The sequence below is a fragment of the Kogia breviceps genome, chromosome 8, assembly GCF_026419965.1.
Source record: "Kogia breviceps isolate mKogBre1 chromosome 8, mKogBre1 haplotype 1, whole genome shotgun sequence".
NCBI lineage: Eukaryota > Metazoa > Chordata > Mammalia > Artiodactyla > Physeteridae > Kogia > Kogia breviceps.
In genome coordinates this window covers 14252131-14278974 of record NC_081317.1, presented here as the reverse complement: position 1 = coordinate 14278974, position 26844 = coordinate 14252131, and the positions used below count along the sequence as shown (strand labels likewise).

General features: G+C 46.2%; 1 protein-coding gene across 1 annotated transcript in view; it reads right to left on the bottom strand.

The window, feature by feature from the left end:
• LOC136794673 (uncharacterized) overlaps nt 1-26486 on the bottom strand; it is a 33021-nt gene extending 6535 nt beyond the window's left edge. The window contains exon 1 of the mRNA XM_067040176.1: nt 26383-26486. Coding sequence (XP_066896277.1) covers nt 26383-26486 — 104 coding nt within the window. The remainder of the gene's footprint in view (nt 1-26382) is intronic.
• Between the last annotated feature and the right edge of the window lie 358 nt (nt 26487-26844).

Sequence of the window (26844 nt, the reverse complement as noted above, 5' to 3'; positions counted from 1 at the left end):
CAGACAGGTGATCCCAGCAGCTTGTCCATTACCAAAAGGATCCCTTACTTCCCCCCATAATGCCCCATATGTAATCCGTACTCCTGCCCGCTGGGTTCTCCACTCCAGGGTCTCCACGGTTGCCCACGCCACCATCCTCTCTTGCCTAGACTAGCAAGAGAGCCTCCCAAATGGTCTCCCTGCTTCTATTCTTGCCTCCTACCAGCTGTTCTTGCTACAGCAGTGAAACTGAACCTAAAATAAAAGCAAAACTCCTTGCTAAGGTCTACCTGGTTCATGCGCTCAAGCCACGGAAGGCTGCCCTGACTTCACCCCATCAAACGCCACTCACCTTTCAGTCCTTGAACGTGCGGGCTCTCCCCGCCAGGAATGACCTCCTCCACAGCCCCACCTCAGCTCTCTCCAGGACTCCACATCAGGATGCCCCGCTGGAGACACCTCCTTCTATCAGTCCGTCTGGCCAGCCCAGTCACTCTATGTCACATCATCCTATTTTACTTACTGCTTTCACAGCACTCATCTCTGAAATTACCTTCTGCTTTCATCTGTTGATGGCTTGTCTTCCCCATTAAAACATTAGCACTCAGGAGGGTAGGGACCTTGTCTGATTTGTTCACTGCTGTGGTTCCCAGCAGCTAGAACAGTACCTGGCATGTAGTAGGTGCTCAATAAATATTTTTTGAATGAATAGTACTGAAGTTAGGGTCACAGGGTGGGTAAAGGATGGGGGCCCTCAGAACACAGGGACTAGAGGCAGAGTGAGAAGTGGGATATGGTTTGTCGTCTGAAATTTGGGATGTAGATTTGACATTTAGGGTACGAGAGTATGGAAAATGACAATACAACTAGTTCTAAAGGGTCACTCTTAACTAGTCCTTCTCTACCAGTCCCTGTATTCCTCATGTCCCTCCAGTTGCTCCCCTTGTGTCCATCTAGATCGGCATCATCACCAACCCAAACCTCTCTGCGGTGTCTTCATGGACTCTCTTGCCTCCAGTGCCACCTCTTCCAAGCAGCCCTCCATCATGCAGCCATGTCTGGCCTCCAGTTCTCCTCAAGGTTGCTCTAAAACCTCTAGTGGCTCCCAGTCGCCTATGCGATGACTAGGTTCTTCAACCTCCTCCTGGGTCACTGACCTTTGTATGTTGTCCTCCCGCTGGCTCTTACATCTTGAATTCAGCTCTCAAGTTAAATATCACCTCCTAGGGGCCACTTTTTCTGCTTCCCCTCTCATGACACTCAAAGTGTGCGATCATGTTAGCTCAAGTAATGTCCCCACCCCCTGCAGACTCTCCACCTCACAAGGACAAGTGCCAAGGCATTTTGCTCACCAGTGCATCTCCAGTTCTGTCAAAAAGGAGGCGCTTGATCTTAATTGAATGAATGAATGAATGAACAAATGAAAGATTCTAAAACTCTAGAATCCCTTGTTAGATCTGTGGCCCTGGAGCTTTGGCTTCTTAGCAGGAAGAAGGGTCTTTGTAGCTCCCCACAAACCACGTAGGACCTGCCCTGCCATGGCCCAGACACCTGGGTGGGCTCTGTCTGCCCTAGCTCCTACTCTACTCATGCCCTGGGCCCCTCCTAACCATTCCCCTGTGATGTGACAGGGGAACCAGGCAGAGGCCAGAGCTTTCCACACCTGGTCAGCCTTTGCCTACTGCTCAAAAATTAAAATTACCCCCAAATTTTACCATTTACTTACTCTTTTCCTTTCTTTCTCTTTGAACCTCAGCCTGTTTTTGAGACTTGGCAAGAACTCTTAAGAGAAAATAAATCCTAGGGAAGTAGATTTAGACACTAGTGGTCACAAAGAGCAAATTGAAGTAGAAGACTGTAGTTATAAAGTCAGATTTGAATCCCAGCTATGTGTCTTCTTAGCTATGTGACCTTGGATGAATCCCTTTACCTCTCTGAGCCTCAGTTTTACCACCTGTGAAAAGAGCTGATGATACCTTCCTTGTGAGATGTTTGTGAAAACCAAGATAAGCTAAGCAGAGCATGTGGCCACGGTACGTGCCCAGTAGGTGATGGCTTTCACAGTGATTAGGTCACAAGCTTTGGGCTCACTCTGTGCTTCTAGCTGTGTGACCTTGGACAGGTAGCTTCCTCTCTCTGAGCTTTTCACACTCCCCTTATCTCCAGAGTCTCCACTGAGATGCTGGTCTTTGCGAACATGTCACACTGGGTCACCAAACTCCCTATTGGACTTTCCATAAACCCAATAGGACCCTGAGGCTAAGATTGCACAGCTAGATCACAGAATCCATCCACATCTCCTGCCACTTACCAATATGTCCTTCTGATGCCCACAGCATTGGCACACACCGGCAAGCTCAGGGAGGCGGAGCTCACTGCCCTGACTTCTCCTTTCTGTCTTAATTATAAATCCCATTAATTCCAGTCAGTAAACATTCACTGAGCACCTACTCTGTGCTGTAGTGAGAACTCAGAGCTGAACAGAACATGGGCCATCAGAACCCAGAGCCTGGGGGAGGTAAAGCCTGGATTTTGCCCTCTTCTTCTGGGCTCCCTGAAGAGAGACTCGGCAGAAGTCCAAAGGCATACTCAAACATGGTAACTGAGATGAATTTAATGACGTCTCTGATTGATAAAGGCAAGGACAAGGCTAGCGAAAACCAACTAGGGCTCATGCAGTATTCTGGAGTCACCACTCCTAGGTCTGAAAGGGGAAAGGGAGGAACAGTTACCAAAAGCCAGACAGAATGGCTGGAACTTAGCAGGGGCCTCTAGGGAGGGAGGAAAAGGAAGGGTAGTTTGACCTCTCTCTCCTCCCACCCTTGGATCTCCTACTGTTGCTTCCCCATTGGCCAAACCCAAAAAGAATCCAAAATGTAAGGGAGCCATTGATGCAGTCCCTAAAGGTTGGCCTCCCAGGGCACAGAGAAGGGGAAGGAGGGCAGAGAGAGGGTCTGGAGAGGCAAAGGAATACTATTATATATATATTATAACATTGTAAGTCAGTTAGACTTCAAGATTTTTGAAAAATCTGTCACCAGCACTAACTCACGGTGCATGCTTGGGCAGATGCCTTTCTCTCTCTGAACCTCAGTTTCCCAATCTATAAATAAAAATAATTCTACCTGCCTGCCTGCGAGGGGGAATTGAACATGACCCTGGGAAAGACAGGACCTTCCCCCTTTCCACCCATAATATTCCCTCCTATCAGCCCAAGTTGTTATTTCCAGGAATGCATCCCAGGGGGGAGTTCAAGCCTCAAAGTGCTATTGTTGAAACACCCTAAGAGTCTCTAAGGCACTATTGAAATTCTCTCCCTCTCCCCAACTCTCCTGGTAGCATTGCAGGATTACAGCAGCTCATATTCACCTGTCTCCAAAAGATTAAACCGGCCCCTGGAAAAGGCCACCATCTCCCAAAGGAGAAAACCCATTTATGCTCACTGCCTCAGGAAACTGACTTTTCAGAAAAAAAAAAAAAAAAAAAAAAAAGGGTCAGGTTGATTTCTTCCCTGGCTTGGGGAGAAGCTGCTGTTTTTTATGCGGGCGTTTGCGGGGCATGGGCAGGTGGCCGTTGTGTGTATCAGAAGAACTTATCTCTTCAACATAACGCACCCCCGAAGTGGGTTAGGGTGGGAATGTTGAGAAAACCAACAACAGCAATAATAATAACCGGCGCGTATTTACGGGACACATAATACTCTTGGCACTATGTTACCAAGCGCTCGATGCGAATGATCTGATTTGATTGTCATATCCCCATGTAGTAGCTCCTGTTAGTAACCTCATCTTATAGGTGAGGAAACTGAGGTACAAAACGGTTAAGTGACCTCCCAAAGATCACACAACCAGCAAGAGGCAGAGCTGGAAGTGGACTCATCCAGGTCTCGCTCTAAAGCAACGTTTCTCAACCGGGAGTTATTTTGTCCCCCAGGCAACATCTGACAAGTCTGGAAGCATTTTTGATTGTCACCACTGGGGAGAAGAGGTGCTAATGGCATCTAATGGTAGAGCCCAGGGATATTTCTCAACATTCTGCAATGCACAGGACAACCTCCTGCAACCAAGAATTATCCGGCTCCAAATGCTGGTAGTGCTGAGGGTGAGAAGCCCTGTTCTAAAATCTCCCAGTAACTACTACTGCACCCATCCAAACACCATGGCCCCTTGGCTGGGGAAACACTCGGCAGGAGAATGGGGCCCAAGATCATGCAATGCCTTGTGGAAAATGTTGGTCTTTGGCCTAAGAACATTGGGAAGCCCCTGAAAAATTCTAAACCGGGAAGAGACATAGTGAATTTGAATTTTAGGAAGGTAACTCCAGTTGCTATATGGCGAATGGATTGGAAGGCGTGGAGGGGAGGTTGTTGAATAATCCAGACGATGGTGAACTGGAGAGAAGGGCAACAAGGGAGACAGAGACAGGTAGGAGGATATGGATGTATTGAGAAGGAGGCAAACTCAGTAAGACTTGATGAGGAGAAGGAGGCATTAGAGGTGACCACCAGTCTCCTAGCCTAAGAGACACGTTGGACATAGGATCATTCCTTTTGATTTTCTAGGCCTTCTCTCTATCTTTCCATAACTATCTCTCTATCAAACAAGCAACTGTGTGTTTCTGCAAAGTTGCTGAGAAGAGGTCGAAGCCCATCCTCAAGGCAGCCAGGTATGGTGGTGCAGGATGTCTGCAATAGGAATGGTGCCCCCTAGGGTTGAACAGCCCACGTGGCAGCCTACACATTCCAGGTTGTCAGACTCTCTGGCCTTGAGCTCTTGACTCTGGTTGACCGTTACCTCAGAAGGACTGAGTCCCCAGCTTTGGGAACAAGATGACCAAAGCAAGTTCAGTCTAAACAAGAGAAGACTCAAGTGAGCCTGGCAAGCCACTACCTTTAGCTCTTTCCAAGGCTTCTTACACGGAGGAGAGGAGGTCAGTGGGCCATTTGTGTGGGAGAAACATTAGAGCCCATGAATGGAAATGATGGAGAGGCATAGTTCAGCTTCAAAAAAGAACTATATAACAATGGAAGCTTGTTAAACCATGCAGATGGTCTTCCTTGCAAAGAAACCAGCTCCTCATCACCCAGGGAATCTAAGCTCAACAACAACCTCCAGTTAGAAATTCAACAGAAGGATCCCAGCATTTGTCAGGTAGGATGGTAGACCAGACCTCTTCAAAGATACGTTCTACTTTGAGAGTATAGGATGCAAAGAAACCATGGTGATATGTCCATGCTGGCCTTAGGAAGCCCGAATGATTTCTCCAACGGACTCTCAGAGTGCCTGCAGCACCAGCTGAGAAAAATTACACTGACACCCCTGACCACATGACTTATTAAAAAAAAAACACTCCCTGCAGGGTAAGGAAAACCTTCCACACTTTTTCTGAAATGTATCAGCGATTTGCTTGCATCCGCTGACAAAAGTTCAATAAATGCTCCCTCAATATAAATGTGCTTCCTCTCTTCCCTCTAATGAACACTTTATTGGCTCCCACCCACATAAACACCTCCACATTCTCTCCTTCCGTCTGGGTAGGAGCTGGGGAGAAAAGATCAGACATGATTCAGGAGACAGTAAAGACACAGGCACGCCCACACCTTGAGGTGAGTCATGAATGACTCTGATGATTCTAACACAGGTTCTCTTCCACCCAGAACTTTCTTCTGAGCACCAGACCCACACAGCCAACTGCCTGTGGGGCGTCGCTTCCAAAATGTTTCACAGGCATCTCAGATTCACCAGGTCATAAGCATAACTCATTGTCTCCTCCCATTCCCACCCAAATGCACTCCTGTCCCAGAGTTCCAGGTTTCAGAGGATGTCACCCAAACCAGACACCTAATCATTTGGGAGTATCTTTGACTCTTACATCTCCTTTACTCTGCATAATCATCTGCCTCTGTCTTCTTTTTGGGTTCTTCCAAAAGCAAACCCCAAGACAAGGATTTAAATGTGAGTAGTTTCTTTGGAAGGTGCAGGAAACCCAGGGTAAAGGAATGAGGAAGTGAGACAGGGAAGAAAAGGAAATCAACCATGGATGTGTTTATCAAGTCATCTCTATTGTGGGCAATTGGCGTTTAATTCCACATGGAAACTTGAGGAAATGATGCAGAAACAAGCCTCAGAGTCACAACACCCTTTGTTGGTGGAGGGCACTCCTGGGGGGTGTTAATTCCCTGGCACTTACATTCTGTCTTACCCACAGGAAGTTTCCCAGCTTCAGAGAAAGACTTCCGCCAAAAAGATACGGATACTACCATTGGAAGTAAGCCAGGAAACGGTTGGGCTCAAGGGAGGAGGGCAGGGCTCTATAACATCAAATCCTATGGAGTTGACCATTTGAATTACCATCCAATACTCTAGATTCTCTCCAGTCCAGATTCCCTAATCTCTGTCCCAGTCACCATGTGGCTTTTTGCAATCATTACTGACTGGTCTCCCTGACTCCAGTCTGGCAGCCTACAATCCTCCTCCACACTGCAGTCTAAATGAGGTTGAATGCATAATGGTTACAGTGCGGGCTCTGGTTTTAGACTTCTTATCCCACTTCTAGGTACACGACCTCAGGCAAAACACTTAACATCTCTTACCTGGTTATGGGTTTTGTTTGTTTTTTCAAGTGAAAATTGGGCATAAAAATTGTACCTTCATCATAGAATTATTGCAAATTAAATGAGTTGATATATGTAAAGTGCTTTAGAATGGCATCTGGCACACAGTGCGTGTCCAATATTAGTGATTAAGAATTCTATAACAAAAATTTGATCATGTCACTTCTTCAACATCTTCCCCCTGAGAACTAGACTCTGGAGAGATAAGCAGTGATAATTGCTGAAAGATTTATAACTTAGGGAACCCTAGTACTACTCTTGGAGAACCACTCCACCCAAGGACCCAAGTCCACAGAAGTATGACTGCTACAAGAGTTTGCTCATCATGAGTGTTGAAACCAAGAACCAAGGATATAGAAGATGCCTAGAGCTAAGTTCTCTCCAATCAAAGGAGGATTTGTGGTAGGAAAAATATAATTAAATGAGAGGGTTCCATGTCCTGGACAGCAATCCTAGTGTTGCCAGCAGAACAGAGTCTTCAGAATCCAGGGGATATAGGATTAAAATCTGTCTCCACCCACCTACTCAACAGGGCAGGAACTGCCATCCCTTCAGAGACAAGCTGAGCTTGCTCAGGGCTACAGCTTCAGACCCTTAGTCCCCAGCCCCACTCTCCAGCAGGGTGGAAACCACAATTGCACCAGGGGAGAAACTCCAGCCCACACAGGACTCTGGCTCTAGCCCCTTCAGCTCCAGCCCTACCCCCACCAAGGCAGCAGCCACCAGCATACCCAGGAGAAGACACAGCCCATGCTGACTTTAGATCCAGCTCTGCCACCAAAGTCACTAGGCACTCACAGACTGCACAGGGATGCTCCTACACAAGATATATCTTCAAGACAGGGATAGGTATCTGTTTCACCTAATTTCACTGAGACAAACAGAAAAAGTCAAAGAAAATGAGATGACAGAGGAATATGTTGGAAATGAAAGAACAAAACTATAAAGTAAAATCCAGATTAAAAAATCCCAGATAAAAAATCCCTAGTAAAATAGAGATAAGTAACATCAATTTATGATAAAAACTTTTCAGAAGGTGGGCATAGAGTGGGCATACCTCAACATAATAAAGGCCATATATAACAAGACCACAGTTAAAATTATATTCAGCAGAGAAAAGCTGAAAGCATTTCCTCTAGGATCAGGAACAAGACAAGGATGCCCACTCTTACCACTTTTATTCAACTTAGTTTTTGAAGTCCTAGCCACAACAATCAGAGAGGATAAAAGAAAAAAAAAAGGAATCCAAATTGGGAAAGAAGAAGTAAAACTGTCTCTGTTTGCAGATGACATGATGTTATATATAGAAAATCCTAAAGACACTACCAGAAAACTACTAGAGCTCATCAGTGAATTTGGTAAAGTTGCTGGATGCAAGATTAATATACAGAAATCTGTTGCATTTATATACACTAATAATGAACTATCAGAAAGAGAAATCAAGATAATCTCATTTACAATCAAATCAAAAATAATAAAATTCCTAGGAATAAATTTAACCAAGGAAGTGGAAGACCTGTACTTTATAAAAACAATAAAACATTGATGAGGAAAATTGAAGATGATACAAATAAATGGAGAGATATCCCATGCTCATAGACTAGAAAACTTAATATTGTTACCATGTCCATACTATCCAAAGCAGTCTCCAAATTTAATGCAATCCCTATCAAAATACCTATGACATTTGTCACAGAATTAGAACAAATAATTCTAAAATTTGTAGGGAAACAAAGAAAAACACAAATAGCCAAAGCAATCTGACAAAAAAGAACAAAGCTGGAGGTATCACCCTCTCTGACTTCAGAATATACTCCTAACTACAGTAATCAAAACACTATGGTACTGGCACAAAAACAGACACATAGATTAATGGAACAAAATAGAGAGCCCAGAAATAAACCCACACACCTATGGTCAATCAATCTATGACAAAGGAGGCAAGATTATACAATAAGGAAAAGACAGTCTCTTCAATAAGTATTGTCAGGAAAACTGTACAGTTACATGTAAAAGAAGGAAATTAGAACATTCTCTAACACAATATATAAAAATAAACTCAAAATGGATTAAAGACCTAAATGTAAAATCTGAAACCATAAAACTCCTCATAGAAAACATAGGTAGTATGCTCTTTGACATTGGTCTTAGCAATTTTTTTGGATCTGTCTCCACAGGCAAAGGAGACAAAAACAAAAATAAACAAATGGGAACTAATCAAACTTAAAAGCTTTTTCACAATGAAGGAAACAGTAAACAAAATAAAAAGGCAATCTACTGAATGGGAGAAAATATTTGCAAATAATATGTCCAATAAGGGGTTAATATCCAAATTATAGAAAGAACTCATACAACTCAATTTTAAAAAATGTGCAGAAGACCTGAATAGGTATTTTTCCAAAGAAGACATACAGGCAGTCAACAGGCACATGAAAAGATGTTCAACATCACTAATCACCAGAAAAATACAAATCAAAACCACAATAAGATATCACCTCACACCTATCAGAATGGCTATCCTCAAAAAGACAAGAAATGAGTGCTGGCAAGGACGTGGAGAAAAGGGAACCCTTGTGTACTGTTGGTGGGAATGTAAATTGGTACAATCAATTTGTGGAGGTTCCTCAAAATATTAAAAATAGAACTATAATATGATCCAGGAATTACAGTTCTGGATATTTATTCCAAAAAAATGATAACACTAATTTAAAAAGATACATGCACCCCAATGTTCATAACAGCATTATGCACAATGGCCAAGGCATGGAAGCAACCTAAGTGTTTATTAACAGATAAATGGACAAAGAAGATGTCACACACACACACACACACACACACACACACACACACACACACTGGAATATTACCCAGCCATAAAAAAGGATGAAGTTTTTCCATTTTCAACAACATGGGTGGACCTGGAAGGTATGATGCTTAGTGAAATAAGTCAGACAGAGAAAGACAAATACTGTATGTTTCCACTTACATGTGGAGTCTAAAAAGTAAAACAAATGAACAAACATAACAGCAGAAACAGATTCACCGATACAGAGAACAAACTAGTGGTTAGCAAAAGGGAGGGATTGGGTGGAGAGGCAAAATAGGTGAAGGGGATTAAGAGGTACAAACTGCTAGGTATAAAATAAATAAATTACAAGGATGTAATGTATAGCACAAGAAATATACACAATATTCTATAACTTTGTATGAAATGTAATCTATAAAAATATCAAATTACTATGCTGTGTACCTAAAACTAATACAATATTGTAAGTAAGTCAACTATACTTCAATTTTTAAAAAATCTGTCTCTAGCACTAACTCACAGTGTGTGCTGGGGCAGATGCCTTTCCCTCTATGAACCTCAGTTTCCCAATCTATAAACAAAAATAATTCCTCGTACCTTATAGAAATCTTGGGAGGATAAAATATTATCATGTATATAAAAAGTCCAGGCATACTGTAGGCTCTCAATAAAAGATAGATTCTGTCTTTGTCTCCATCCAAAACTACTAGCTCTCCTAGTCCTGATCTCCCCATGAGTAAAATGGAAATACAATACTATCTTGGATATTTTTAATGCCCTATCTCACATCCTCTCAACCCATCTTTTCACTTCAGTCATTGCATCTACCTGTGTGTGGTCAAAGCCTGACAACACCTCAAACCTCTTGCACCATACCTCCCTCAACCTACACCCATGGCCTACTGAGAACTTCCTTATGACCAACTAAACTCAGGCTTGGTTCACAGATACGTTGGTACTATTCAAAATAAATGCTGTTGCGTTACAGACCTACTCAGAGTGACCCTGAAGGACAGGAGTAAAGGGATTCCTCCCAGCAGGGGGGATTTTTAGCAGTATTCTTGTTTGTTCATGTTGTATGGAGGCATAAATGTACTGAGATATAAATATATATAGATTCCTGGGCAATGACAAAGGGTTGATCAGGGGCCTGGAAAGAACAGAGATTAGGGACAAGAAAGCTTGAGGAGGGGGAAAAAAAGCATGTGAGTGAATCTATGGGTATGGAAACAAAATATACAAATCTTTGTGTTTCACATTAGTGCACACAAAAGATCGTCCAAGCAGAAGAAACTCAGCAGCTAGATAGACAGGCTGACTCAAGCAGTGAATGTCAGGCTGGCATCCTTTCTTGGCCACCTGAGTGATGTGCAATGGGTCAATGTACAGAGCAGCCACATAGGCAGGATGGAGATTATACATAGGCTCGGTGACATGAGTTTCTTCCCACCAAGGCTTATCTAGCTACTGCCACTGATGAATGCCTATACTAACAGCAGCAGAGACTGAAAATGAACCCCCAAAATGGCACCATGAGGACACCAGCTAGCCACTTGTGGCAGATTAATTACATAGGACTCTTTTTATTGAAGACAGGCAATAATGATCCAAATGGGAATTGATATCCACACTAGCTATGGGTTTATCATCTCTGTCTGCATTGCCTCCGCCAGCACCACCAATCATAGATTTAAAGATCCTATACAGCATTGTGTTGGACCCATAAAAGGGCTGTGACAATGGGTGCATGACCTCGGACTTTTGAACACTTAAATGTTCAATTTAAGGAGCCCAAATCTGGGACAATGACCTGCAAAGTTGTGACACTGTCCTGAGGTATATGGTGCTGGGTCACTGATAGCTGGAATATATAGATCCTGGAATCAAGATTGAAAGTAGGGCTGGTCATGGTACTGTGCTTCCCATTCCTGCCTCCTGATTCCCATGGGCTGGAGAAGGAAACTTACGTTAAGAAAGAAAGAAACAACAATATTGGAATGTGTAATTTACCCTGATACTTCTGATGTGGCAGAAAGAAGCATGTCTGGAACCCAGAGGATTCTCTGGGACATCTGATGTTTTCATGACACATGGTAACTGTAAATGGTATTGCAACAACCTTTCTCAGTGGATGAAAATAAAGCAACTAAGAGTTCTGACATTTCAGGAATAAGGTTTTGGTGTCCTCACGAAGCAAACAACCTAGGTCTGCTGAAGCAACTTGAAGGGTAAAGGAAATCTAGAACAGCTGCTAGAGAGAGGTAAGAGATGATAAAGAGAATTATGGCCTTAGGATCTGTTGCAGCAGCAGGGACTGTAATTTGATCGATTCATCTATACTGAGTGTTTCACAGAGATTTCAGCCAACTACTACCATATAGACAGTAGGGTAGGCTGCGTTTAATGTTGGGCACAGCAGTGCAAGAGGTGGACTGTGTCAGACATCTTTTAATGACCTGTCTTACCTCCTCTTGGTGCCCTTTTTTTTGCCCCAGCTGTTGCTGTGGCAACCAACCGCAGCCAGGTATAGCCTGATAGAACTTCATCTTAGCTTTACTGTCTCTTGCTTTCTACCCTGGGTTTTCTCTGCCCCCACATGATGCCTTTGCAAGTCCACTTCGTCATTCTGGTGCATGCATATATATTAGTCAGGGTTCTCCAGAGGAACAGAACAAATAGGATATGATAGATGATAGAATAGATAGATAGATAGATAGATAGATAGACAGATAAAGAGATTTGTTATAAGGAATTGGTTCATGCAATTATGAAAGCTGAGGAGCCACATGATCTGTCATCTGCAAGCTTCAGACTCAGGAAAGCCAGTAGTGTAATTCCACTCTGATTCTAAAGGCATGAGAAAATGAAGAACTGATACCAACCAGGGTTCATGGCCTTCCCCAAGCAATAGAAATTGACTAGAGGCCAGACAAGAAATCAGGCAAGGCTTTATTGGGGCCCTTGCTGCAGCCGGCGGAAGCAAGAACAAGTAACAGTTTCCCTTGCTCACTGGCTCTCTCCCAGGGGTGGAGCGAGCTGGTTCCTTACATAGGGGTGAGGGTAGAGTTGTGTCCAGGGGTCAGGCTGGAGGGGCGGCTTAGGTGGTCTGCCCACCTCTTTGTGGTGTTGCGTGCAGGGGGCATGCACAGTACCCTGCTTTTGCTCCCAACCCCCTGCTTTTGCTTCTGGGTCTTCAGAAGTGGCCGCTGGGCTTTTTTTAGTCTTTTTGTATCTTTTGTCCAGAATTTGTCTCAACTGCGCATGCACGCAGTTATTTTTAGTCCCATATAGTTTCTTTGTATTTTGTTGCTGGAGGAGGCTGTGTCCAGGTGTATGCACATCAGCAAAGGGTCCCAGGTCCCAGCCTGTCTCAGAACCAGTAGTGTAAGTCCCAGTCCAGGAGCAGGAGAAGACTAATGTCACACACAGCTCAAGCAGTCAGGCAGAGAGAGAGAATTCTCCTTTCCTCCACCTTTTGTTTCTCTTCTGGTCCTCAACGCTTTGGGTGATGCACCAGCATTGGAGAGTGCCGTCTGCTTTATTTACTCCACTGATTCCAATACTAATCTCTTCTGGAAACACCCTCACAGACACACCCAAATATCATGTTTAGCCAGATATCTGGTCATCTGTGACTCAGTCAGGGTGACACATAAAATGAACCACCGCAATGCACAAATGCGTTAGTGTAAGGAAGTTAACAACAACCAAGGCATCCTTTGGCCAAAAGGGGACAGAAACTGGAACATAAATATCCCCTGTTCTGTATCTTGAGTAGGCAATTTTGAGGTTTCTTCTACATGGCTCCTCAGAGGGTCCTCAGTAGAACTGAGCCCTCGTTGCCCAAAGAGCTAACCAGATCCATCACACGTGTTTGGGTGGGCTTCCCTTATTTCACTTTTCCCTGGGATCATTTTCCAGAATAAACTACCTTGCTGTAATAACCTGACCTCTATGAGCCTCAATTTCCTCTTCTGTAAAATGGGGATAATGTCCAAGCTTGCCTTGAGCATTAAGTGTGAAGTGCTGAGCCTGCTGCCAAGAGACAGGGAGGGCTCAGGCAGGAACTGAGAGAGCTGAGGCAATAGACAAAGCAATGTTGGATGACTTCTTTAATAAACTATTCAAATGGCTCATTTTGATCTTCTTCCATTTCTTCTTCTGCTTCAGATCCAGCAGGTACCCTTCACACAAATATACCAGTCGCTGCATTCTTCTCCTTGGTGAGAACCAGGTGGGCATGGGGCTTCAAGTCTCTACTGACGGTCCGGGGGATGAAATTTCAATTGTTCATTAGCCTTTTTTCCAAGGGAAGAACCCTTGAACAAAGATTCACTGGCAGATGCCCCCCCCCCCGGGGAAATCTGGAGTGGAGTGGAGTTCCCCCAAAACAGGGTCCAGCTGTGGCTTCTTTCTCTGAGTCATCAGGCTGAGACTCTGAATTCTTTAGGAATGGGATTTTGTTTTTCATTGGTTCTGGTGTCTCTTTATTCAGAGCCTCAGATGCTACACTCACAAGGGGCTCATGAATAATACATGGTGACCTGAAAAAGTCCAGGCAGGTAAATTAAAGATGAGCATGAAAAACCTGGATAGCTCAGGCTGGATTCAGCTGTGACCACAGCAGGCAGTTCTGCTACCCATGATCCCGCTCGTGGGTATCCATGCTCCTCCGGCTGCAAGGCATGTCCCGCCTTCCCCGGGTTCCACAATACGGGGTCCTCCACATCGACCTGCTAACCCCTGCAGGGCCCCAGTTCTGACCCTGGCCATGAGCTAGCTTCAAAACTTAGCCCTCCGATGTGCCATTTCCTCTACAGCTTCTTAGGAAGATAAAATTAAGCCGGAAAACTGATTCATGCAAATACCCAGAATGATGAATGAGGCCACACTTCCTAACCACAAATTTGTGACTTTTCCCAAAGGCTGGGCTTGGACAAAGGTGTCTGCAGATACCCTTGCGGTCAAAAGAAGAGGAGGAGCTAGTGATACTAACAGCCCTCCAGAGCTTTAATCCCCAGAACCCCGACAGGATGGGGACACAGGAGAGACCTGGTCTTGATCCGATCTCCCTGCTGTCATTGCCAAGGCCAAGGGCTTCCTCTCTCCGGTTTCAGTTACTCATTCCACAGAGAGCAGAACTGAGGCCCAGAGTAGCAAAGCAAGTCTCTCAGGATCACACAGCAAGTCATGCATAGAGTCAGCAAGAGAACCAAACCTCTTGTCTGCCAGTGCAGCCTCTTCCCCCGACTCTAGAATCCCCACCACCCCATTCCCAGATGATCCATCCCAGGAGAAGGAGGGGGGAAATATATTTGCAGGTGATTTAAAGCAGGGCTGCTTTCAGGATGCCCTGCTCCCTCTGGGTAATTTATGGATGTGTGAACAGGATGATAGCCTCATTGCTTACACTGTGTAATTCAAAGAATGCAGCCGCCCCAGAAAGATGGGTGAGAGGTATAAAAATATGTACATTTGATGGAGCATATATATGTGTTTGTAAATACAGTCTGTTATTGTTCAGTGTTATTATATATCCATCATCTTTCTTTAGGTTATTGGAAACATAAAAATCTTTTAAAGCACTAAAAACACAAAGAACGATAAGTCACCCAGGAAAGTATATCTTCTTGGGGATGATCTGATGTCGGGAACAGTTTGTGCCTTCAGAAAATAAAGTCCTTGCACTGCCAGAGAGAGAAAAGGAAACAGAGGTTGGGGCTGGGAGATGGTATCTGCAAGCCTCTGGGCAAAATAGGTCCTTGAAGTGCCCGGTGGTGGTCCGTGGATCAAGGGGAAAAGACAGTGGGCTTCCTTCAGCAGTTGCAGCTCTGTGGTTTGGGGCAAGTCATGACTCTGAAGCCTGGTTCCTCACCTGTAAACTAGGGACCAGAGTGCCCACTGGGACAGTAGGGCTCCACAAACATCAGTTCCCTCCCCCTCAAACCACTCCCTCAGAGCAAGCTTCAATTGTAGCTGCACAGATGACTTGGATGTATCAGCCCCTCTCTCTCTCTCCCTGAATTCCTTCGTCACAGCCCAAACATCCAAACCACGAAGTGGAACCATAAACTAAATTCCAAGCGGCCGGTATAGTCAATAGCACGGACGTGATTTTTAAGTGAAATTAAAGATTTTTCGAATATGGATTTCCTCTCCAGGTCCTTCCCTCCACATCCTCGGGGATTCATGTCTCTGCGAGCATTTGGTAATGCTGCCGAAGCCTGCGGTCTGTTATAAGTCAACGCTAAGGAGGCCTGGAGGGGGCATCAGGGTGGGAGGTGAGCAGCAAGGGCCACACGTTCCGGAGCCCTTTCACAATAAGGATAGAGGTGTCAGAACCGGGGAGGTGGGAGCCCTGAGCCCCCGCCGCTCTCCCGCTGTGCCCGCGCTCAGACCCACAAAGCCTCTCTGGCTGTCACTTTGCGTATCTAGAGATCAGGGGCTGGAATGGAAGCTGTTTAAGGCCCCTTTAGGACTTCACTTTCAACGTGAAGGTGGAATGATACACGTCTTTTTTTGTTCATCTCTGAATCCCCAGCATGTGAAATACGAGAAAAGCATCGGATACGCAGTAGGGGCTCCATAAACATTTGTTTTATTAGTTAATTTTGCTTGTGTTCTTCAGAAATTCCCTTAAGTCACCCCAAATGTAATACACTGATTGCACTCATGGCCTCAAGTAATGGCCCCCCAGTGTCCAGCCTCTAGTGTTTGTTCCCACTTGGACCCTGGCATGGGCTATGTGACTTGTTTCTACCCATGGGAGAGTAACAGACTTGTCCAGAGCAGAAGCTCTGAAAAAAGCACTTGCACTTTTCCACCTCCCTCTCCCTCACTTGGACCCTGCCACCACCGTGACCTAGCTTCCAGAGGATGTGAGCTGCACGTGGAGGAAAGATGAGGCGGCCCGGCCACCGCCGTGCCAGATCCGACGGTCCCCAGCTGACCCGCCAGCTGACCAGAGACACACCAGCAGGCTCAGTGGCCTGGAGCAAGCGTGGCCTGGAGCAACGGGACCTCCCAGCCAAGTTGAGACTCATGAGAAATAATAAATGGTTATATGTTATGCAACAAAAGCTAACTGATACAGTAGGTATTCAGTGATTTCCTCTAAAAATTAGCATCCCTGGGGACAGCTGAACAGGCAGGCCTCAGGGAGAGCAAAGGAGCTGCGATGGTGCTGGGTCCATGGTGGGCTTTGCACGTCAGCTGCGTGAACTCCTGGAGCTTCCTTTGCTCTCTTGCTCTGAGTTTACAGTTCTTTGGCTGTTCTACACTGGCATGTACCCCTATTCCCCTGCCACCCGCCAATTCCCATACCCTCCATCTAGATACAGATTTCCTCTTCCTTCATTCCTTTAGCTTCCACTGTGGCCATAGGAACCATCACCGACACCCCGGCCTCTCTCTCTCTACACCAGGGCCTTTCAGCCTTGGTCCCTGCTGCTAACCGTCTGGGGCTAGGTCACTGCCACGGCCATCCTATGCTCCTGCACTCACAGCTCAGGAGGGACGACCAGAAATATTACACATATATATGTGCGGATGCATATATACACAGATATGTATATACATATCTACACAAGTATTTACACACACATACATATATGTACATTTATATATATATAGAGAGAGAAGATACTCAAGGCTCAGAACAGTGATTGGACTAAATAGCTTATACATGAAGGTACCTCAAAAACTAATCAAGATAGAGTTGCCATAGGATCCAGCAATCCCACTCCTAGGCAGACATCTGGATAAAACTGTAATTTGAAAATATACTTGCACCCCTATATTCAAAGCAGCACTATTTGCAATAGCCAAGACATGGAAACAACCTTAATGTCCATGGACAAATGAATGGATAAAGAAGACATGGTATACACACACACACACACACACACACACACACACACACACACACACACACAATGGAATATTACTCAGCCGTAAAAAAGAGTGAAATAATGCATTTGCACCTACATGGATGGATCTAGAGATTATCATACTAAGCGAAGTAAGTCACAAAGAGAAAGACAAATACCATACGATATCACTTACATGTGGGATCTAAAATATGACACAAAGGAACTGATCTACAAAACAGAAACAGGCTCACAGACGTAGAGAACAGACTTGTGGTTGCCAGAGGGTAGGGAAGGGTTTGGATTGGGAGCTTGGGATTAGCAGATGCAAACTATGATATATAGAATGGATAAACCACAGGGTCCTACTGCATAGCACAGGGAACTATATTCAATATCCTGTAATAAACCATAACGGAGGGCTTCCCTGGTGGCGCAGTGGTTGAGAGTCTGCCTGCCGATGCAGGGGACACGGGTTCGTGCCCCGGTCCGGGAAGATCCCACATGCCGCTGAGCGGCTGGGCCCGTGAGCCATGGCCGCTGAGCCTGGGCGTCTGGAGCCTGTGCTCCGCAACGGGAGAGGCCACAACAGTGAGAGGCCCGCAAAAAATAAAAAAAAAAAATAAACCATAACGGAAAAGAATGTGAAGAATATATGTATAGGTATAACTGAGTCACTTTGCTGCAGAGCAGAGATTGGTACAACACTGTAAATCAACTATACTTCGATTAAAAATGAATAAATAAATAGCTTATACCAGCCTAAGAGTCTTAAATTCTCTCCTCTGAGGGAAGCTCAAAGAGGAAGAGTAATTTTGTCAAGGTCATACTGAAAAATTCAAACTCAGCTGTTCCGACTCTTCATCCAAAGCTTTTTCTGATACATTATAGTACATTTCCTGATGGTCTGATCCCTGGGACGTGTGGGCGAGGCTCCGGATGCAGCCACAGCATTTATTCAAGAGACCCTCCATGACTCCTGTGTATTCCCTCTTGGACATGCCTGGTCCTCACAAGCAGTAATGAGGGCCAGCCAGTGTCCTATTATTCACTAGATCTTTCACACAGCTCCCAACATCAGGTCTGCTAGTGATAATAAACTCCATCCCGACATATCAACAGCTCAGAAATTTTCTGCCACAATTTTCAGGACAAAATGAAAGATCTTGTGAGAGTGAGAGCTCTGAGGCTGTTTGGAACAGACTGATTTCACGGAGTTTGTCAACAGGAGATGAAAAATGCAAATTACACAGAGAGATATTTACACTCTTCGGAAGACCAAGAGGGCTCATCCACACCCTGATGGTCTCAGTAAATGGAGAGGCTGGTTGAACCTGAGTCAGAGCACCGACTTTCACTGGGTTCCTACTCGGTAGCCAGCTCTGGCCAGCCACTGTGGTTGCAAAAGTGGCTCAGACATCTCGCAAGGAGACTCTCACATTCACTGACCATGTGACCGTGGGAAAGGTATTATACGTTCTCTCTCTCTCTCTCTCTCTGCCTGCATTTCCTCATCTATAAAATTGAAATGGTGACGGTATCTGTCTCCAGGGAGACTATTATTGTTGTGAGGCTTAAATATGAAAATTCATGTTAAGTGCCTCACCCAGGGCCTGGAACATATAGTAGATGCCCAACAAATGCCAACTATTATTATAATTATTTTATAGAAGAACACTCAGGGCATAGAGAATGTTATGAAAAAGACAGGAAGGCAGGGAAGCTTTTCTGAACCAGATTTGGGGGAAACAGTAAATTAGGCACAGTAAGAGATTAATAAAATCAAACATTTTAACAATATACTGTAATAAAAGTTATGCAAATATTCTCTTTCTCTCTCTCAAAATATCTTATCACATGGTACTCACTCTTCTTCCTGTGATGATGTGAAATGATAAACTGCCTACCTGATAAGATAAAGTGAGGTGAATGACGTATGCATTGTGATGTAGGCTACTATTGACCCTCTGGTGATAAGTCAGGAGGAGGTTGACCTACTTCAGGTGATCCCGGATCTTTTTTTTTTTTTTTTTTTTTATGTGGTACGCGGGCCTCTCACTGTTGTGGCCTCTCCTGTTGCGCGGAGCACAGGCTCCGGACGCGCAGGCTCAGCGGCCATGGCTCACGGGCTCAGCCACTCCGCGGCATGTGGGATCTTCCCGGACCGGGGCACGAACCCGTGTCCCCTGCATAGGCAGGCGGATTCTCAACCACTGCGCCACCAGGGAAGCCCGATCCCGGATCTTTGAATCAGGTCAATGTCCATCGTTGGATGTCAGGAGCAGACGATGTCAATGGCTGGGGATCCCGTGCGGGATGGAGCAAGATGGCACGAGATTTCATCACACTACTCAGAAAGACATGCAGTGCAAAACTTATGAATTGTTTATTTCTGGAATTTTTCATTTAACATTTTCAGGCCACGGTTGACCTCGGGTAACTGAAACCATGGAAAGAGAAACCATGATTAAGAGGGGTCTACTCTATCTTCACCCCAATCCTAGCCTTGCTGTGCAACAAACAGCTTGGTTTTAGACAATAACAAAGAAAGATCTCTTAGAGGTTATGTTACAAGTCAGTGATTTTCACATTTATTTTTAGCTTTTTTTTTTTTTTTTTTTTTTTTTTTTTTTTTTTGTGGTACGCGGGCCTCTCACTGTTGTGGCCTCTCCCGTTGCGGAGCACAGGCTCCGGACGCACAGGCTCAGCGGCCATGGCTCACGGGCCCAGCCGCTCCGCGGCATGTGGGATCTTCCCGGACCGGGGCACGAACCCGTATCCCCTGCATCGGCAGGCGGATTCTCAACCACTGCGCCACCAGGGAAGCCCTATTTTTAGCTATTTTTAAACTCTTGCTTGGAATGCAATATACAAAGCTGATTTTTTTCAAGCAACGTTTTAGTTGTGTGACTTTATTTTATAAATATAGATGATAGCTTTAACTTATTATAAAGTCAATCAAGAAGAACAAGGCTGTTTTGGTTAAATAAATTGGATGCTCAGGTTGATACAAAACTGCAATTGTTATCCATAACCCCCTGACTCCACTTTTTTGTGTTTATCCAAACGGCCTGATAATTTTCATTTGTTTTGGTTGTACAGTATCTTGAAAACACTATTTACACAGATGAGTAGCTGTAAATACTGACAGGTTAGAAAAAAAACAAAAGGAGAAGTAAAGATGGCTTTGCGATCTTTGGATATTCTTCAAAGTGATCCAAAGGTTTACAGGGAAGCCAAAGATATTATACAAACTATCCTAATCGAGATCATATTCATGGTGTAGAATTCATTCATTCATTCATTTATCCAATACATACTCCATGAGTGGCTACCATGTGTTATACATTGCTCTAAACACTGAAGATGCAGCAGGGAGCAGAACAAAAGCACCCCTGTCCTCCTGAAGATGAGCGCTTTAGCACGTGAGAGACGGACAATCAATAAAGTAAATGCTCCGTAAAATCTATAGCATAATGACAATACTATAGTATAATACAGTGACGAGCCCTATGGGAAAAAAAAATAAAGCAGAAAGGGGCTACGGACTCTGGGGAGGAGGATGGTTCAATCTGAAGCAGGTCAAGGTGGCCACACTTGGAAGGTCTGAGCAGAAAAGTCTGAAGGAGTGAGGGAACTGACTCTGAGCCCAGGGAAGGGCATCTGGCCACTGCCAGGGCCCCGGCGAGCAGCTGCTGGGCCAGTTCAAGGAAGAATAAGAAGGCTGCAGCTGAGCGTCTGGAGGCACTGAACCATGGGCAGAAGAGGAGATGAGGTCAGAGGAGAGGAGAGGGAGGGATGGGGTCGGGATGGGCCCGGGAGGTCATTCCAGTGACTTTGGCTTCCTTGTGGAGTACGAGGAAAGCTGTTGGAGACTGCTAAGTGTCTGCCCTATGTTTTTACAGCTTCACTTGGGATGCTGGGTTGACACCAGAGTGTAGCGAGTCAGGCTAGAAGCAGGGAGAAAAGGAGGTAATTGTAATAACCCAGGAGGGGTGGCTGGTGGCTTAGACCAGGTGGTGGTGGAGGAAATGGTGAGAAGTGATTAGATGCTGGGTCTGCCTTGAAAAGAAAACCGAAAGGAGTTCCTGGCCAATTGGATGAGCATGTGAAAGAAAGAGAGGCGTCAAAGGGGACTCCAAAGCATTTCGCCCAAGCAACTGGTAGGGTGAAAGGGGGGTTCACCCCACCTGAGTTGGGAAGACTAAGGAAGGAGCAGGCTTGGAGTGGCTGTGAACCAGGACTTCCACCTGAGATGTGTTACCTTCAAGATGCCCATTAGAAATCAAAGTGGAGATGGACAGAGGGGTCTGGCTATCAGGGAAGTGCCGTGGTTCAACCTGGAACTGTCATCCGGGGAGTCATCGGCTGCAGATGGTGCTTAAAGCATTTGGAAGACCGCATGGGATCGGCAAAGCGGAAGGTGTGGAAGGAGAAGAGGCATGAGGGCTGAGCCTGGCGCTCCCCAACGTTTGGGGGTCAGTAATGGAGAAGGGAATGGAGCCCAGGAGGGGGAGGCGCTCTGCAAGTCAAGAGAGGAAAGCGCTTTAAGGACAAGGAAGTGTTCAGCTGTGTCAAATGCTAACAGGACAAACTAGAGGTGGCCTGAGACTAGACTGCTGGCTTTAGCCAAGCAGAGTTCACGGGTACTGGGCGACCCTGGTAAATCCTGTTTGGATGGAAAGGTGGGAACCGAAGCCTGACCAGGTTATTGCAAGAGGGAAATGGAGGAGAGGGATTGAGACAGCCCTAAAGACCGATCTTGCCAGAATTTTTGTTATAAAGGAGAACAGAAATGAAAAGGCAGCTGAAGGGACAGGTAGAATTGGGTTGGTTGGTTGCCGTTTGTTTTAATGCAGGAGAGATCTTGGCATGTTTGCACTCCGATGCCAACGATCCGGGAGAGAAGGAACGTGCTGTGATGTAGGCGAGAGAAGGGACTGAAGCCGTGTCCTTGGAATGTAGAAGAGGTCAAGTTTACGGCAACCCTGGAAGTATTATTTTTGCAGCACGGCCCCCAGGCGATGACAAGAAAAGCGAACCCAAAGACAGCAGGGCCGTGTCTGGCCACAGAGTTAAATGGAAAAAGCAGGTTACAAAGCAGGATGAGTCCCCTTAAAGATACAGTGAGAACCCGTATACTTTGTACGCAGAAACGTCTGGAAGGAAATGAGTGTTCATCTGGGCCAACGCAGAGCATTCGGGGCTAGTTTAGAACCGAACAAGCCACCGGGCAGACAGGGGAGAGGCTGGTTCCTCCTCTCACTCAGCGTCAGCATCTGGCAATGGAAATGAATAAACCAGGCAGATGTCTGCACGTGGACTTCCTCTTTGCTTCTAGCCCGTTGCTTAAGAAAGTCCCTGTTGCTTTCCATGTCTTTCTTCCCTGTGACCTTTATGGCCTCTGACAGGATCGTAAACTCTATCCCTATCCAGCCTGAACCCCTAACTTCAGAGTTAGATCATTGGCAGCTGCAGAAACCAGATTCAGTTGGTCCAACAAGGCAGAGGTGGTCTGCATTGGAAAACTATTCTGCCGTGCTGCTTTGGTCAGCCGGAAGAAGATGTGACCCTAGGGACATGAACCTAAACTAAAAAGGCTTCCCTTCTGCTCTAAATTTTCAAAGAAGGAGTTTTGATGCATGTAAAACCGAGATGTACATCTCCTAACAATTCCTGTGTAAAACTTCCCATTTGAGACATTATGTTACTTTCTCTCCCAGAGTCCTTTAATTTCACCAAGATTGAAAAAAAGTGTCCCTGCTCCTAACACCAGTTTTTTTCCTTTCTGGGTTAGCTTGGCCCCATGAGACACCATCCCGGATGGGGAAAACTCTCCCAGTGCCAAGACAATAACAGTAAGAACAACAATAATTTCTAGAGTGTTTCATACATGCCCAGCACTGTGTGAATGACTTAGCGTAAGTTATCTTAGTAAGTCCTCACACCCAAACTATTATCAGCCCCACTTTGCCGATGGGTAAACTGAGGCTCAGAAAAGATGAGCCACTTGCCCATACAGCTAGTCGGTGAAAGAACCAGAAGTCGGTGCAGATCTGATGACCCCAGGGCCTGGACCTCTGCTCTGTGCCACGCCCTTCCCAGATATCATCACTAAAAATATTAAAGTGGTCTCTCCAGATTAAGGGGTGATGGGCAAATTTTATTTTCTTCTCTTGGCTTGCATATACTTCTAAGAGATTCTGCAATAAACGTGTTACCCTTGAGATAAGGCTAAGAAAATTAACATAAAATATTTTTAAAGGGAAAGGAAAAGGAACGCTGGACCCAGGCTCCCCCCAGAGAGGAGGGCTGTGGGTAGGGAACCTTCTGTTGTGTTCCTGCCTGGAGCTACCTTGTGCCGAGTGGCCACGAGGAGAGGCATCCATGGCCCACAGGGGCCTCCCCCTCAGCCCCAAGGGACAAAGTCCCTTAATGAAGGTGACCCAAATAGTTTTCTATCTAAAGCACACAAGTTATTTGTGTCAAACCCACTCCATGAGGCAGGAGTTGGCAAGTTATTTTTGATTCACTGAAAGTGTTCTCTGGAGCCATCAAAGTGTCTTGAAGGGGACTGTTCCTCTGTTGGCTCTGAGGGGGCCCTTTCTCTGCTCTCAGGAAGCCCTGCTCCGGCAGGTGACTTTGCTGTGTTCGCCTCACTCTCCCACCCCTGTGTCTTACTAGCTTGGAGGGACCGGCATGGGAAGGGGAGGGGGGTGTGAGCGCCCCCTAGTGCTGCTTGGTTGACCTTGCAGGAGACAGGGACGAAGTCAGTCAGAGCGTGCCCTGGGTAACCATTTCACAGGGTCCCCGTGATGGTCCATCATGTCACCGGGAAGGAGCATGGATGGCCGGCAGACCCTCAGCCTTGCCAACTATGGAACACCTACCTACAGTTCTCCGGCTGGGGCTGCGACATCAAAGATCCAGAAATAACAAATCCATTGACCAGGGGGAAAGCTGCCCTTGCCCCCAGTTCCCCAACACCAGAGTAGGTGCCTCCCCATCTATGTTCTAGGCGGGAAGCTCAAAGCAGAACCCAGGCGACCAAGCGTTGGTGTCTCCCGAAGACCCAGTTCTAGGAAGAGACGTGCTCTCTGGGCACCATCCAGGAGTCAACAGCCCTAGCAGGGTTCTTTTTTTTTTTTTTTTTTTTTTAATTTATTTATTTTAAATTTATTTATTTTTGGCTGCGTTGGGTCTTCGTTGCTGCGCGCGGGCTTTCTCCCGTTGCGGCGAGCGGGGGCTACTCTTCGTTGCGGTGCGCGGGCTTCTCAATGTGGTGGCTTCTCTTGTTGCGGAGCACGGGCTCTAGGCGCGCAGGCTTCAGTAGTTGTGGCTGTGGCTCGCAGGCGCTAGAGCGCAGGCTCAGTAGTTGTGGCGCACAGGCTTAGTTGCTCCGCGGCATGTGGGATCCTCCCGGACCAGGGATCGAACCCCTTTCCCCCTCCTTGGCAGGCAGATTCTTAACCACTGTGCTACCAGGGAAGTCCCCCTAGCAGGGTTCTTTACAGCCCTTTAGTTGATGGTTTTCAGGGTTAAGCATGGCCCTCGGTGCTCTCATGGATCACCCCACTACAAATAGGGCTTTACTGGGGGTGGTAAAACAATGCCACCAGAGCAGCAACATACGGGTGTTTGTGCTGTCTTCCCCCTGCAGATCTGTGGGCCATCCGGCCAGCCTGTGATTGGCATACATCAGTTTAATACTCAGCAGAGGCAGATGGGACCTCTCTTGATTGGTTTTACCTGATAAAAGCCCATAAAGAAAAAAGAGGAATGTAGAAAAAGAGAGTCACAAACTCAAAGACCTTGAAAAGAACTTGGAGATCATCTACTCCCATAGTCTACACCTGCTGCAGACCTCACTGACCCACACAGGGTTCCTTTCCACTGAGCCCAAATCCAGCTTCACGGACCCCGTCAATATCACCCATCAGCAGCGACCATCATCCAGCTGGAGTTGGCATGCAAAACAAAACTTATCTGACATCCCCAATAAAATCCAAACCTATCCTTTTACAGGCGGGAAAACCAGGCTTACACAAGGGGCGTGACGTTGGCCTCAGGGAGTCATGCCAGAGGCAGTTAGAATCTTGGACTCTCTGACTCCATGGCGCTTTCTACTGCACCAGAATCAGTGTTCTCGAATTAAAGCATCAGGGTGGGGCTTCCTTGGTGGCACAGTGGTTGAGAGAGAATCCGCCTGCTAATGCAGGGGACACGGGTTCAAGCCCTGGTCTGGGAGGATCCCACATGCCGCGGAGCGGCTAGGCCCGTGTGTCACCACTACTGAGCCTGCGCGTCTGGAGCCTGTGCTCCGCAATGGGAGAGGCCGCGACAGTGAGAGGCCCGCACACCGCGATGAAGAGTGGCCCCCCCTCGCCGCAACTAGAGAAAGCCCTCGCGCAGAAACGAAGACCCAGCACAGCAAAAATAAATTAACTAATTAATAAATTCCTACCCCCAACATCTTCTTTAAAAAAAAGAGAGAGAAAGAATCGGGGTGAATGGAAGATAAGGGGAAGATGGAGTAAAATGTCACCTTATGGAAAGAACACGGGCTTGGCTTGAGCTGACCTGGGTTCAGATCTGACCTTGGGCAAGTGACTTCACTCTTCCTGGAACTCAGTTTTTCCACTTGCGAAATGGGAATAATAAGTCTACCTCATGGAGCCACTGTGGTGCTCAAAAGAGATGCTGTCCAGCTCAGTCCCAGCACAAAGCAGGTAAACAGTATATGTCACATTTCCCCCTGGCAATATCAGGTCTGTCACTTCCCTCCATGTCTTCTTCCCGGCCAAAACACCTCCTGTTCTCTTGACTGCCATCAGTGATGGATGAGGCTTTGGTTTCCATGGTTGCCCGGACCTGCTTATTGGACAGATGACTTTCATTGCCTGCGGGTCTCTGCTCAGAGTTGGCAAGGGCTGGGGCCGCTGAAGCTGCTTTTCCAAGGCACCTGGGCTCTCCCCACTGCAGAGAGTGCCCCGAGGATGGTCTCAGACTCCCTTTGTCGACTCCTGGGGAAAGGTGGCGACTTTTTCAGGAACCTCCACACAGAATTGGGGTCAAGTGCCCATTGAGCGAATTATTACTCAAACTCCAAAAGCCACCTCTGGCTCTTCCAGGAGCTCATGGGCTCCAAGGGCAAGGCCAAGGTCTTGTTCAGCTCTGCATCTCCCGTGTCCACACCTCCAGGCATGTTGCAGGTGCTCATGGTGAACTGTGTTATCGACCCCAGTTCTCCACCGCTCCCTGGACTCACACCCTTTCTCTTGTGACTTTGCAATACTCTCTCACTAGGAGCACAGTTCCCCACTCCAGGCCTGACCGTGTGATCGCTTTGACCATAGGGATGTGTGTTATTTACCTGTTTTGCTGCTATAACAAACCACCCCCAGACTTAGGAGCCTTAAACAGCACATATTTATTATCTTACGGTGTCTGGGGGCAGAAATCTCAGCCTGACTTGGTGGGTCCTCTGCTTCAGGACCTCTCACAGGGCCACAGTGTGTTGTCAGCTGGCCCGTGGTCATCTCCAGGCCTAACTGAGGAAGGTTCTCCTTCCAAGCTCA